This window comes from Saccostrea cucullata, unplaced genomic scaffold, assembly GCF_032062105.1.
Source record: "Saccostrea cucullata isolate Sc308-1 unplaced genomic scaffold, CSIRO_AGI_Scuc_v1 ctg1608, whole genome shotgun sequence".
NCBI lineage: Eukaryota > Metazoa > Mollusca > Bivalvia > Ostreida > Ostreidae > Saccostrea > Saccostrea cuccullata.
In genome coordinates this window covers 2,932-19,016 of record NW_026921147.1, presented here as the reverse complement: position 1 = coordinate 19,016, position 16,085 = coordinate 2,932, and the positions used below count along the sequence as shown (strand labels likewise).

General features: G+C 34.3%; 2 protein-coding genes and 1 pseudogene across 3 annotated transcripts; 1 reads left to right on the top strand and 2 right to left on the bottom strand.

The window, feature by feature from the left end:
• Positions 1-6,324: 6,324 nt before the first annotated feature.
• On the top strand, positions 6,325-6,771 carry LOC134259277 (myb/SANT-like DNA-binding domain-containing protein 3). Its single transcript, XM_062741883.1, is given in 1 exon segment — positions 6,325-6,771. A coding segment is annotated over 1 exon segment (447 nt).
• A 676-nt stretch (positions 6,772-7,447) lies between these two features.
• Positions 7,448-8,507, bottom strand: LOC134259273 (putative nuclease HARBI1; annotated as a pseudogene).
• An 875-nt stretch (positions 8,508-9,382) lies between these two features.
• Positions 9,383-12,199, bottom strand: LOC134259272 (uncharacterized). Of its 2 annotated transcripts, XM_062741877.1 has the most exons (4): positions 11,982-12,199; positions 11,469-11,621; positions 10,895-11,089; positions 9,383-10,691 (listed from the first exon to the last, which is right to left on the bottom strand). In XM_062741877.1, exons 1-4 carry the CDS (start codon positions 12,193-12,195, stop codon positions 10,099-10,101), a joined length of 1,155 nt encoding a protein of 384 aa, XP_062597861.1. In that variant the 5' UTR covers positions 12,196-12,199; the 3' UTR covers positions 9,383-10,098. The 2 variants fall into 2 exon arrangements, with proteins under 2 accessions (XP_062597861.1, XP_062597862.1); XM_062741878.1 differs by lacking the exon at positions 10,895-11,089.
• Between the last annotated feature and the right edge of the window lie 3,886 nt (positions 12,200-16,085).

Genomic DNA, 16,085 nt, shown 5'->3' with positions numbered 1-16,085 from the left:
TGGTTCAGTGGTTCCAGAGAAGAAGCTGAAAATGATAAATTGTTAACGCACGACGAACGATAATTGACGTACGACGACTTACGAAAACAAAGAGCAATAGGTCACCTAAATTTACTCAGGCCACTTAATAACATATGCCAGCTAATTTGGTTTTTGCATGTGTTTGTTAAGTCTGTGAACTCTTATCAAGAACCCTCTCTACACTGCACTCTAAATAGTTTTGATTATAAGGTATTTTTTGCAGTTAGCGTGATCTGCTCTTATATCTAACTTCTAAAAAATAGAAAATTATAATAATTAAATAACTCAATTTGTAATTAATCCAAATATTCTTAACATTTTAAAAGACCAAGATAAATTAACTGAACGTGTTGTTTACATGTATTTTCTCTATTGAAGTAATTAACAGTAATTTCTATTCACTGATACTGTGTTGTCTTTGAACAATTTTCCCGGGGGTAAATGCCACGCACCATATAGTGAAAATAAAATATTTAAGCACCATATTAGTTCCATTATACAAAATATTTTTCTTAATGTCCAAAAAAAATTGCACTTGTGTAGAGAGGGTCCTTAAGACGCAGGTGTAACGTTGAATATTGACCCCAGTTGAAAATTGACTCGAGGTTTATTTTTCAACGTTCAATACTGAATAAGGGGTGTTTTTTCTCCGTTGAAATATGAGACCAAAAGTTGTTGAATTGATACCCGGGGTCATTTTTCAACAACTTGATAGTTTTTCTTATCCCCGATGATCTCAACATGTTGAAAATAGACCCTGTTAAATATTGACCCCACCTCAGAGTTTGAACATTTTTTGAACTGGGAAGTTGTTTTACAGTATTTATCAGTATCTCTATATTTATATTTCGGTTTCAATTTTTTTCCCTGTTCAAGAATAATAGAAATAAACCTGTCTTCCCGTGTATATGTGTACATTTTGATCAGTACACGATTTCAGTTATCTTCAAGCATGACAACTTTATTTTTTGACAATACTTTCTAAAATCCACATCCATGAATAACTGCAAAACTATGAATAGGGCATAAAACAAAAATCCTGGAAATCTAATGTCTAGAAAGTGAGTCCTCTATAATATTATATTGATCAGGTGGGCGGACATCCAATCTAGTCAAATTCAGTATAAAAATCAACAAAATGTAAAGCCTAAACATTAGAATGAAACACATCGGTCAAAATGAATCCAATGATAGGTCATATTTGTGAAGAGATCAATATAGCGACCATAACATGTAAGTAATGCTGACTTCAAACAAGGTTGGTGAAATCCCAGTAACAAACGTATCTGTCAGTAGCCTGCATCAGCCTAAAACTCGATCGTTTTAGGAGCATAACCTTGAGAATGAGAACTGCATTTCCCATCATCTTTGATAACAGCAATTCAAAAACGCCGTCCCTGCAACTTTTTTTTATCTAAGCAACTAAAAAGCGCATTCCTCTTCAAAGAAAGAGAGAAAGGGGGGATCATACAGATTTTCTCAGAGGCAGGGGTATGATGTCAAAACCCTCTGAAATATTGTGACAAAAAACCATGAACAAAATGAATAAACGAATCAAAACAAACAAAAAGCAAACAAAAAGTGGAAAGGGAAACTAGCCAATGTTGTAAACCAAACCATGTTTCTCTAATTAAATGGTATTGTCACTTCAAAAATTTCTCACAAACTATCCTATGTTTTCCTGACTGGGGGGTGGGGGGGGGGGGCGTAAATGTTATATTTTGGCTACTTTATTACATCAAGAGGCTCATGGGCCTTATAGGTCACCTGAGTATAATGTAACAACTTTCCAGCAATTGAACTTGGTTCGTGTTTAATCCAAAATCCATGAAATTCACAATTTTGAAAGAGGCTAATAATAATTATACACTTAGCGTGCTTACTTTGGTTACTTAAACCCAGAGGTAGATCAGAGTAAAACCCAGAGGTAGATCAGAGTAACAAAGACAAAATGCATTTCCATTTATAACCACCAGTTGTGCACACCATCCTACAGGAACCACTGACCCTGCAGCCACATATTAAGAATTTTTTGAAATTTTATCATAAATTTTATTTCACCTAAATGGTTGATTAATACCAAAGAGCAGATTTCAAAGCATTAATTCATTTTTAGACAAAGTAACCCCTCCTCCCGGTAACTCTGATCCAGGAGCCCTGAATTTAACCATTTTGAAAGAGACACATTTCTTCATTATAAATAAGTAGTTAGATCAATGGCATATTAACCAGGAGCAAGGGAAATGGTTTTTCAAAGAACTCATGCATTTCATTATATAATCAATAGAGCCCCACCCTAACACCAGAACCCCTGATCCAGGCGCCCTGAAATTCACAAATTGAAGAGAGACAGTCTTATTCAACATAACTATGTAATTGGTTACCCGGTAGTTTATTTAATGCCCAGGAGCAGCGAAGAAAATTTTTGAAAAATTAATGTATTTTCACTATACAATAGAACCCGGCCTTACCACCAGAATCCCTGACCCAGGGGTCATGACATACACAATTTTGAAAGAGACATTCTTGCTTATCATCACTTTGTACTTGGTTAGTTTATTTAATACACAGGAGCAGAGAAGATTTTTGAAGAATTTATGCGATTTCACTGTACAATCAATAGAACCCCGCTCTAACACTACAACACCTGACCCTGGGGCCATGAAATTCATAATTTGGAAGAAACATTCTTTTTCATTATGACTTTGAACTTGGTTAGCTTATTTAATACCAAAGAGGAGAGAAGAAATTTAGCCCCACCCCTAGCACTAGAACCCCTGACCAAATGGCCATGAATTTCACAATTTGGGTAGAGGACTCAATGCTAATTACAATCATGCCAACAGTTTGACTGCTTGGTGTCCAGGAGTAAAGAAGATGATTTTTAAACATTGCATAAATTTTAGTGTTTTTTGCCCCACCCCTCAGGTTCCGGAGAGGGGAGGTGGGGACCATGAAATTCACAATTTTCGTTTCCCTTCACCCATGGATGGTTTGTGCCAAATTTGGTTGAAATTGCTTGCGCGGTTGCAGAGAAGCTGAAAATGTTCAAATGTTAACACATGATGGACGACGGACGATGCATGACGATGGATGAAAACGGAGAGCAATAGGTCACCTGAGTAAATTAAATGACGCTGAAAGTCAGGATTGTGTATCTATTTCAAACATTTTTTATTTAAAAAACCTACAAAAATGTTGAAAACAACCCAGTCATAAATTTAAAAAAATGTTAAAACTGACATCTTTTATAGCCTTTATGAAATTATTTTGGATAAGACATCTAATTAATTGGAAAACCTCTTTCCTAAATTTAATTTAAAGAAATCTTTAAGTTGTGGAATTGAATATACTGCAACTTTTTTAAAAACATTAAAAAATAAATTTTGGATAAATGTTTTAAGTCCTGGATAATGTTACAAAATCTTGAGAAAAAGTTTGATGTTGCTGGTTACTTACCAAGATTTTAAAATCCACATTTGCATATTGGTGGAAAACCATTTTATAATAAACAAATGTTTGACAGCAACGTTAGTCAAATTAACGATATCATTAATGAGGATGGTTCACTATTTTCTTATCAGCATTTCTGCAACACTTATCGAAATATAAGGATTAATTTCTTAGAATTCAGTAGTATTATTCATGCTAAGAGGATTGGATAAAAAAATTCTGGTCAGGAAAAAAATTTAAAAAGCTCACCAATCCCATAATTATGTCTAATATCTACACATTAATGAAATGTAGAGAATCCAAATGCAATTATGAAATCCTTATTCAAAATTCTTCTTTTGCAGCAGGTAAAACATATTGGAGTGAGCTTTTAGAAGTTGAAACTCAGGAATGGAAAAAAAAAATTCATGATTCCCTTTAGGGTATCAAAAGACTGTAGACTCCAATGATAAACAAAATCTAAGTAACAAATTCATTTTTATTCAAAATTAAAAAAAAAATGACTGTAAAAATGCAGTTTTTGTCCTACTGAGGATAAACAATAGAACACCTATATGGAAATGTGATAATACACAATTATTCTAGAATTTGTTTGAAGATAAAACTGGTCTAATGATAAATGTTACTAAGGATTCTTTCATTTTAGGATTTATTGATGAAAATACTGATATTCAAAATACTATATATTCTTCTCTGGCTAAAATTTTATATTCATACTGCAAGATGCACAATTAAAGAAACCTATTAATGTACAAAAAGCAATATCACAAGTGAAATTGCATTATGAAACACAAAAATTTATTTCATATCAGAATGATAAAAAGGAAAAAATGGAACCTGCTACTCTCTCTTCACTTGAACCTTTACACAAAATTTAGAAAAAAAAATTCTTCAAATATGTATGGTACCAAATCCAAAAGGGGGAAATCACTCCCCTTTTACATCCTCTACTTAACAAAATAGATATGTATTAATTGTGAGGTCCATTCTTGAACTGTTTGATTAACTATGCGAAAAAAATTCACTAAAGCTTTTTTTATTTAAAAAAAAAATCGTTTTTTAAGTTGGATATTATACACCTATTTACTGGCTACGAGGACAATAGCAAGTTATCGTCCCCCAAGACAGCAAACTATTTCCCTAGGCGCAGCCGAGGGAAATAGTTTGCTGTCGAGGGGGACGATAAACTTGCTATTGTCCGAATAGTCAGTAAATAGGTATTTTATTATACCGATGCTGACTTTACATTTGTTACGTCATAATATATACGTCACAATCCATGTAAAATCAGAAGTTTTCAGAGATGAAAAGCGAGGGAAATCGAACGCTGCCGTTGAATAGTTTGAGGACTATTCACCATGGGCAAATAGCACAAAAACTATTTCACGGTAGAGACTGTTTAGAAAAAAATAGCATGATTATTCGTCTTATTTTTATATAGAAAAAATAAACAGAGGTATAATAATATAAGTTATTAATGTTGTTAAGACTAAATAAGTATTAAAACGTATGTGCATCATGCGTCAAACTCTCAACATTTTCCAAATGCTTCGCCTCAGTCAATATGAATATTTTTCTGGTGAATAATAAACCATATTCAACACCAAAAGAGTCCATTATTGTATAATATCACTTGTCTGGAGAATGTACGGAAGTTTATAAATAAAATTCTAAAATAGACATCGCATCCAAGTTAACGCCTTTAATTTAATTGCAAATAATATTTTATTTGAAAACTAAAACATGTTTCATTGTACAAATGTGACTTGATCAGCCTCTCACTGTGTACAAACTGCGTCATTTTTGCAAGATGAGGTCACATTGACAAGTGCATTGTGATCGATGCATCGTTTATATACTGTTGTGTGGGATTTAACAAAGGACAAAACTGCATGTAATAGTTATTTTGTATGTAGTATTTAGCTATCCAGCTGTTTGAAAAAAGCAAATAAGTTCATTTTGTGGTAATTTGAAGACCTTAAATTATCTGTGACGTCATTGTAAACATTTCCCGTACAAATTAGGCCCCGCCTCCTTACTCTTACCTTAACTGTGTTGCGTAGTTATCGCTTGCATCAACTGAGTTATCATGAGTTCATAAATATGATGTTTGAAATTTAATGTGAGGCAGATTGTCAAAATCTTAATTTTATCAGGGCTTTTCTTTGGTTAAATTGCCCCTGAAAACATCCTATCTTAAATTATTCCTTTCATCTCAGCCTATCAAAATATCACATATTTATTTAGGAGCAGGCCTGCCCTGAAGGACTTCTAGGTCAAAGATCATGAACAAATAGACGCTTTACAGGGGCATAGACACACTTTCAGCTAAATAATTTTACATATATTTTTCCATTTTTACCATTATTTAACTGTGATATTTCTAATGATCATCAAAAATTTGAACTTCTGTTGTCAAGATACAAGACAGATTTATAGCTTCAAACTTTGTTATGTAAACAGGGTCTGTGCCATGTTTTGTTTACATAGATTTATACACTCACATATGTTTGTTCAAAGTAGATAATTTAAATGATTAACTTAATTCTAAATACAATAAGACAGTTTCTAGTGGTTTGCTGAATTTCATTTTGTTATAAATATGATATTTTCCATATGTTAACAAAAACAAGGCACAGACCTTGTTTACATTTTGAGGAACTCTATTATGGCCATTTGCATACCTTTAGCTCTGGTAACCCTGATTTAATAGGTGATCTAGGGATCAGATAACCCTGCCTTAAACCTGGCTTGATCTGTACTCAGGTGAGAAGTAGTTGGGTTGCAAACCTGTGACTCAACTCTTACTTACCTGAATACGGTTTAAGATTATCTCATTCCTTGAAAATAATGGCATCAAGACAGAAGTCAGCAAATTTTTCGGAGTTAGAAAAAGAAAGTTTTCTAGAGCTTATCCATGCTAGGAAGGACATCATAGAAAATAAGCAGAATGACGGCAGAATGGTTAGTAAGAAGAACACAGAATGGATAAATATTGAGAAAAAATTTAATTCTAGACATAGTGTAAACAAGAGAACCATAACACAGTTGAAATCATTATGGAAAAATCTAAAAGCCAGAACGAAGTCTGCCGTTGCCAAGGAGAGGAGAGAGGAGAAAAAGACAGGTGGAGGACCATCTGAGAAAAGCTTGGATAAAATTTCCAGCACCATATCCGAAATGCTTCCTTAGCAAATTAATAGTTTGCGAAACCCATATGACGATGATGCAAGTCTCCATGGAGATGAACCAGAAGATGACAATGAAGATTCAGATGATAATGACGAGGTATACTAGTAATTTGTCAACATTATTGGATTAAGAGAATTTTAATGAAAATATCTTTTCATATACATGTAATATGTATGCGCTGTAGATTTTTTATTATTCAAACTTTATATCTAATTCTGTGATCTCACCATTGTTGTCAAATTACGAAAACATGAAAAAGATTTGGCGCACATCATTTTCAATAACTCTACATAAATATTAAGCTATTAAAAATAATAAAAGTGTGATTTTAAAATACGTGTTCAAACAAAAAAAACATTACATCAATGATATATATTTTATTTACTCATAATATTTACAATAAATGTTTCACTGTTCACAGATATTGACAACCAAGTTCTCGGTACCAAACGAAAAGCTGGTCCCGGACGTCAAGACCTAGTCAAAAGCAGACTCCTGGAATTAGCAGAAATAGAACATCAGAAAAAAATGGCAATTCTCAAGAAAGAGGATATACTAAAGTTAAAGAAACAAAAGCTAGAGAATGAAATAAAATCAAGTGGACCTAAGTTGCCTGTACCTCCAACCATTACTTGTGGCGACACAGATTCTAATAACAACTGTGGCTCTTTCTGGCAACCATATACTCAATAGATAGTATATATAGCCTACATTAAACATTTAAGAATTGAAAAATAAATTTATTTTAATTAAACTTACTTGTTTGTTTGTTTGTTTTTTACTAAAAATGCCTTATCAAAACTGCTCTTAAAGCCTGTCCCCCTTGGTTTGCATTTGGTGGCACCGGAACTGGAACTGCTGTATCTCCTTCATCCTCATTATCTGGTACCGGTATGGTAGCTTTCTTGGCAATGTTGTACAATACTGCACAAGCAATAATAACGTGCAAATTTGTAGAAATCTTAAACCTCAAGTGATTTCGAAGGCAAGGAAAACGTCTTTTCCAAATGCCAAACACATTTTCAATCTTAACTCTACTGTTACTTAAAGCAAACTTAAAGCGTCTCTCTTGTGCTGTCCTACAAGTAAGAAGGGGTGTTATTAAATAAGGTTTGAGAGCGTATCCATTATCTCCAATCAAAATCCCAGGAATATTTCTTCTTTCAAAATTAGCACACACACTACTGTTCTCAAAAATCCGACTGTCACCAGTACTTCCCGGCCATCTTGCAACCACATTTGTAAGCATAAGATCATTGTCACAAATTGCCTGTACATTGATGGAGAAAAATCCTTTCCTGTTTCGAAAAATTTCTGCCGTGTTACCTCCGGGTGATTGTATTGGGATATGGGTACAGTCAATTGCACCCAAAATTCCGGGAATACCACTATGATTCATAAAACCTCTTTGGATTTCAGTTAATTTATTTCCTGATGGAAATACTACATAATTCTTGTAAAGCGATGCCAATGCAGATGAAACTCTCTTCACAATTCGAGAAGCTGATCTTTCATGAACTCCAAAGAGATCCAAAGAGAAACTCTGAGTAAACAGCCAGTTGCATAAAACCGTAAAGCTATTAGTAGTTGGTCAAGTGGTGATATTGATGAAACCTTCTTTTGTTTTGGCTCCAGGTGTTCCCCAATTTCATTTAATAATTCAATTACACATTCCTTTCTTAAGCGAAATCTGTCAATAAATTCTTCCTCCGAATAATTCAAAAAAAGGGTTTGTCCTGCCTCTTTCCACTCTTTCTCGCCTGATAAGTCTTTCCACTAAATAAATTTGGTCTATCTCATCAAAATAATACGCCATAAAACCTTCCTTTAAACCTGCCCATTACCTGGTTTACATTAAACCACAATGCTGAGCTCTACTCAGATAAATCAGAGAGGTCTGCAAGTGATTTGATAATTTTGAACCTGACTTAAGTCTAGATTACCTTGACCCAGGCTTAAGCCAAACATGTACAAGTGGCCATAAGTTCTGTTTCTTGTTTGTTAATCAATAAATGATGTTCAAAATTTTGCTGATCATTAGATGACGCCTTAGGTGGAATTTTAAAAATTGAAATTTGTTTTAAAAATTCAGTTGAAATTGTGTCCATGTTCTTTTAACGGGAAAAATGCTGTTTTGCCAATTTTGAGGTTTATTCTACAGTTGTAAATGTTAGGTGCAAAGATAGAAATATGAAATTTTTAGACATATGTGACCGCGACTGGGAAAAAGGGTCCAGATGAGTAAAAAATCGAAATTAATTTTATTGTCTTTTTTAAATCATGACAATTTGAATGACACAAATTCAAAATTTCATGCAAATATCATGAAAAATAGAGAAGATACAGGCCCTGGTATGCAGGCATCTTCAAGTCATATCCTAACGTCAGTGACGTTACCATAACGTCGTAATTAGAAAACAAATCTGAACACTTTCAGTCTACAGGTATATTAAAAACAATCTCTTCTTTTTCTTTAAACTCTTCTTAAAATTTTGCTTAGATATGATGAAAATAAACTGATACTGTTTTTCTTACTTATTACATATGACTGTTACTTATTACATATGGCTGTTGAAACAACTGAACTTGATTCAGAAGACTGACTCATTATCCTACCAGCATCGATGACCAAAAAGAGAAAGGGAAGAAAAGATGCATAATGAACAAAATAATCCAACCATTTATTTTCAATAAAATAAACTCGAAACATGAGAAATGCACAATAATTATTATCAAGATAAATATGCAATTTGAAATTACATTCCAAAATAACAAAAAAAGTTATTATTGGTAGTTATGACAAAATACACCAGGAATCACATAAATTACAGAATGACAGAGGTTATTTTACAGCTGTAAGCAAAATCACAAAAATATGAATAGCAGGTAACTATTTTTAAAACAGACACTCTGAATATTGCAAACATACAAATTATGAATAAAATGTACTCTTATATTACAGATGTATGCATCTGTACTTTCTTAACATTATCAACAGTATTCAGTATAAAGAGTATAACAATTAAATTTTGGGGGGCAGTGTGAAAATGGTATCTTTTGAAAATTAAAAATCTGTCGTTAATCATTTTTGACAAAGCTTTCAAATAATAAAATTGTAATATTTTTGCATGGTTGTACGAAATATATATCAAAAGTACATTTAAAGGAAAATGTCACAGAGAAGGTGAAAACATCAGTAACAATTTTCATACTGTTACACATTTTTTTAACTGTTGAGAGGTAACACTACTCATAGGACACAGCTTATGTAAACAGTTGCGTAAACGTATCAATTCCAACAAATGTTTTAAAGCAATGAAATTCAATGGACAGAAAAGTACTTCAATGTAACACATTACTGGGAGTAATACAACAGGAACTACATGTATACATTTAACTTCTAATCTTTCTTACACTCAATAATATTCCCCTTCATCTAAGGAGAAGATTCTTCCTTTTCCTCAAGTGTGATGTGGAATGATCAGGAGAATAAACTTTCACCTCTTTCTTTGGTACGACTGGTTTTGGACAGGATGTGTCTTTAGCGGAGAGTGATAGACAATGTTCACGGATTTCCTCATATAAGTACCATTGCCTTTTGGGCTCAAGACCAGGTGCTGGGATTTCTTGAGGCAGAGGATCATTTACGGAGGGAAGGATATTCTGATCTTTCAGGAGATTGACACACAAAGGAACAGAATTACAGAGCTCCTTACATTCAACAACACCAGGAGTCTCAGCACTTACTCGGAAATGATGATAGCCTCTAATGTTTTTCAAGGGTTTGAAGAACTGTTCAAGGTACGACTTCCAGTCCCTAAACTGCACAGGTGTTTGTGGATCTGACACGAGCTGAGGAATGTTATGGCCTCTGCGGGATGAATGACGGACTGTGTCTGCTATATCATTCATGGTTTCTGCTGTAGATGAACGCCATTTTACTTTCCAGACTCCAAAATGCCAGTCAGGATCGAATTTAGTGTGTCCTGCCACCATCATAGAATATTCCACAATAACATGGAGTCCTAATTGAAAGGAAATACACTCCTTAATTTAAATACAAATGCCACATTTACTAGGAGTTTGCATTTCTTGACTATCAAAACTGATATCATACATGTATGTAACACTTTGGGCATTGAACATCATGAACATACTGAATATCAAACAATGCTTTTACAAATTTTAATAATTAAAATCAAATATTTTTCATTTGATGTACACTTACCTACAAGAACTCTCCATAGAGCATACCATAAGACAAAGTTGTTTTTGTTTTGCCCACTGCAGTTGTCGAAATGAATGGATGCTGTTTTTTCTCCATATCCATGGTATTGAAAAAAGTGGTGAACCATACTAATGACAGAATTAGCACCCTTCCCTGTGTTCTCAGCCTCATCAATCAAGTAGAACACTTGTTTTCCTGCCATTTAAGTAAAAACAAAAATTTTGATCCGAACTAAATAACTCAACCATTGACTTGTTTATTTACCTTATATGTAACTATGCATTATTACAAAAATAGTATGTGTTAATATTTTGCTGCAACTATATTTAATAAAATTCATAACTAAAATTGGTTTATTCAGACTTAGTCCCATACATGTATTATTCTATATTTGAAAGAGTATCCTCCTTTAATACATATATATATTTTAGATTTTACTATTTCGTCAAATGTTAGATCTCCACATAAAAGGTAATTTATTAATAAAATTCTTATAAGAATTACATGTACAGTTATTTCTGAATGATTTGAAGAACTAAGCAATATATAATGACGAATGAATTAATTAACATACCTGAACCCTCACAACATATACCAAACACATTGCATTTCCGAGGCGTCTTAAAAAATATTGGTCCCACTTGTTGGGCATGATGTGGAAAATGCACTTGTTGTGCATAGTCCCAGGAATAGTGCATTTGCACATCAACTGTACATGGAGCATTTCCTACAATAAAATTAATCATTCATGATCATATGCATGCATTGAAAGTTATTCATAGTATTTACTATTTCATGAACAAAGAAATTCAATTTCACATAAGACATTTTTGCAAACACTTTGGTATGTCTGTTTTCCTATTAATAGTACTAAGGAAAAGAGGAGAAAATGCATGGCTGGAATTGAACCCTTGAACCCTGGTCAGGTGTTCTACCCATTGAGCTACCCAGGCTGATAATATAGTCCAAATCCAAGCACATATAATAGTACAAGAATGTTCATTTAATGCTAATGAAGGAAAGTATACCATACTTGTAACTATACACTAAAGGAAAAATTTAATTTTGCAATAACATTTTAACTTACCAGTTTGTTTACATTCCTCTGGTAAGCAAATGAACACTTCCTTGCTGGTGGTACACTGGTGTCTGTAGTAGTCTCTTTGCTGTTTAGCTTGGGAAACGTGCTGCGTGTAAGTAGAAAGGATTTCTTCCTTTTCCTCATCATTCATATTAGAAACTGTCGACAGTTGATGAGAGAAATTCTGACAAAGCTGACACAGGTCAGTGCATGGCTTCATGATTGTAATGACCCGTACGAAAGTTCGAGGCGGAATAGGCACGGCTTGGGCACGGCTAAGACACGGAATCCGCACGGGTTTTTAAAAAGCCGCACGGGTTCTGCATGTCCAAGACACGGACACGGCTTCCGTGTCTGAAAGTGAGGAATCCTCGCTCACAGAAACCCGTGTGGAGGCACGGAATCCGTGTCCCAGGGAGACGGTTTTTAACTTAGGCGGGTTTTGGTTCATACTATTTATTTATATCTCACGGCTTTTACTGAGCATGCTCAATCATAACTTCCTTTATTTGAATATTAAATTGGAGGGATTCATGATCATGAGCTAAGTCAATGTGTCTTTTTGCTCTATTTAAAGGATATTCAACTAATAGATGTCAGTTGGAATTGTATTTATGTAAGTCTGGGATATAATTCTTCACTTTTGAACTAAATGCAGTAAGTGTAATCTAGAATAAATAAGTCAATTTTTCAATTTTCATGATCTTCCTGTATTGCAATGTTGACAATGACATGATGAAATAGTTTAGGTTTATTTGATGACTTTAGTTGGACTTTCACTAATCCTTTAAATTATATATTTTATGTGACATCACTGTGCTAGTGAAAGTTTTATTTAAACTAAATTCTTTCTCAGATTGTGCAAACTTAGCTACTAGATTAAATTACAATTGAATATTGTACATTATCATTAAAATCTTCATTAAAAACTAGCATGGATTGTAACTGATAAAGTTAATCTTTAACAGAAAGTAAATGGACACATTCATATAAGATTTTTAACTTTTGAAATTCCAAAACTAAGCAAATAATGTAAAGCCTGTGAAGTTAAATTTGGTTTCAGTCACCATTTTGGCATCCACAGTTTCCAAAGGCCATGACCTAGATCTAAACAAATGCACAGATCCCGTGACTCCTTATATGGTATACGGCACGGCTTTTTTGACACGGGTTTCCAAAAAACCGTGTCTCCATATATGGAAAAGGACCCGGGTTTCAGACACGGGTTTACAGAATCCGTGAGTCCATATATGGAAACTAGCACGGCTTTCTGACACGGGTTTTGTAAAACCGTGTGATCTCATTTAAATATTTCGGCCAATATCCCGTGCCGTGTCCGTGCCTCGACCACTTTTAGGCACGGCTTTCCATACATACATTACATAGGAGCACGGAATGCTAAAGCACGGGTTTTTGGAGACGGAATCCGTGCCTGAGCCGTGTCTAAGCCACCCGGACTGTTTCGTACGGGGAATGGACACAACTCATGCCAAGTTCTTTGAAATGTCCTTAAGTGTATTCTTCTGAAGTTCATTTCTTCAGGTAGAATCTCATACTTAGCATGAATGTCAGCAGTTGTCGTATCCGACGGAAGTAGAAGCACTTTCTCAGATTTGTAATTTGGCAGTCGGCCTGGTAGAGGCAGGGCATGGTCACTAGCATACTTGGTAATAAATGTTTTGATTCGATCCCTGTCTGTCACTGATAAGCTATTATGCGGAGCCTTACCACTGTTTCCATGTGTTCTGGGTAAAAACCCTTCTGTATCAAGAGATCTGGCAACTTTATGGAGTTTTTTTCTTTCAACCGCATGTACAAAACAAAATGCTGTACGACACACTCTGCATCCATTGAAGTAGTACTCCTGAAATGGTCTTTCTCGTTCTTTTTCTCTGTGTTTCTTGGACTGTGTGACAGAACCAGATCGCCTATGTGCAAACATTTCAACTTTAGGTATAGTGTCAAGTTCCTCCCGAGTACACTGTAGACAATGATCACGGAACTCACATGCTGCATCAAAGTCAATTTTCGTGCTACATGGCATTCCATAAAACTCCTTACACCCGCAAGTGTCATTCTGAAATTTGGAACGGATTATGTATTCCTTCGTGTCGGTGTCATTGACTTCATTCGGTATATATACATCCCCATCATAGTTGTCATCGTCACTTTCAGAGTCAGAATCATAATTTACATCACCAAAATCACTCGTATCTGTCTCGCTGTCACTTGACAGATCACAAAACTGTCTGTCGCGCACGTTAGATTTTGGAGCAACAAGTTTAGAGAAATATAATTCATCCACACGCTCTATATCTTCTAAAAATTCATCATCTTGATAAAGAACAATTTCTGATGGTATACTTATCGATGTTGCTGTGGAAGTTTGGCTCATGTTTAGTGCTTGAACTCCCTACATTTCCAGTTTACAACTTTACTGTGACTTTCACTTTCAATCTATCTTCAACCGGAAATGTAAACACGCCTGCTGTTATGGACAGAGTTATTGCTCTTTACAACCCGCGGTAAATTCAAATTAAAATAAAAAAAAAACGTAATAAAATATATTACAAAACATTACAACAAACTATTTCAGTTTCATAATTAACACTTTAAAATACAAGACAGAGATTAACTTTTTCAGAAGCACGTGTATTGCAATTTTTTCACGCGTTATTTTTTTTTTTGATTGTGACGCAAACGTTCAGAACTATCGCCGATTTCTCATTATGACGTGTGCCGCATCTGGACCCTTTTTCGCAGTCGCGGTCACATATGTTCGATTGAAAACAACTAATAAACAAGGATTTTAAAATATGTCACTTATTCCGGAAATTTTTTCTCTACTATACGTCAAGAGAAGGAAATGAAGATAAGAACAGTATTTAATCTCAAAATCCATAAAACAATATAAAATAGGAGCAGAGCAGACACGGACCTCTAAAACATCAGAGGTGGGATCAGGTGCCATGGAGAAGTGAACATCCCCTGCTGACCGGTCTCATCCGCCGTGTGCTCCTTGTCATGATCGGGAAATAACGGAAAAAATCCATCGTCAATTCAGTGTATAAATAAAGGACTACTAATAAGTATGAAAAACGTCAATCAGCATTTGAGTCAATGATAAATTTTTTGTTAGGAAGGATTTTTATTCGTTTTTTGTTATGGTATGCATGATAAATAGTGATTTTATCAGCAGTAAACTAATAAAATGATACTCAACCTCCTATATGACTATAATAGTAAATATTAACATTTCCAATACCTTTGTTCGAGATAAAATTACAAATAGTTAATGTATTTTTTTTCTACATTAATGCACTGGTTCATTGATGGGCGCTGTTAAAAAAAAATAACATGCGGGGCGGGACAAATAGAGACAGAAGTGAGGATTAGCGGAATCAGGAACATGAAAATATAAGGAATAAATGTCAGATCTTTGGATTTCATGACCATGATCAATCGATTGGTTTTCGAGATACTAAGTAATTTTATGCAAATCAACATGGAAGTCACTCGATTGATCCCATCTCGAATTAAAAAAAAAATCCTTAAATCAATTTTGCGCTGGACGACAGAAATAAACATTGGACCAAATAGCAAATTAATAGCTGCATAATGGCATAATATGAACAAGAATATATTACAGTTTCGTTAAAATTTAAAAAGTTGTAATAGGAGAAGTTGAGGATAAAAGATGGATATCCTTCAATATTATAGCAAGGATGGCAGTGCCCAGGGTTTGCCGTGGAAAATTAAAAATATGTATCGATCAAAAACTAAAATAAGACATGCACAAAAGATTCTGTGAAAGTCAACTTATTAATTTCATTCAATTGTTTAAGAGGAGCTTAAAAGACAGGAGGATATATAATAATCGTTATGTTCGTCCGTGCGTCTGTCTGTCCGTTTGTCCTTCTGTCGGTACATCCGTCTGTTACGCTATGGATTAACCATCTCTTGTCCGCAGCTCCTCTCAAACCATTGAATGAAATTTGATGAAACTTTCAAAGAATTTTTATTACATATTGCCATTGTGCACCTCCTATTTTACTTTTTAATCCGATTCGATCCGACATCCGTTCCCCATAGCAAAACATGGAGAGTGTC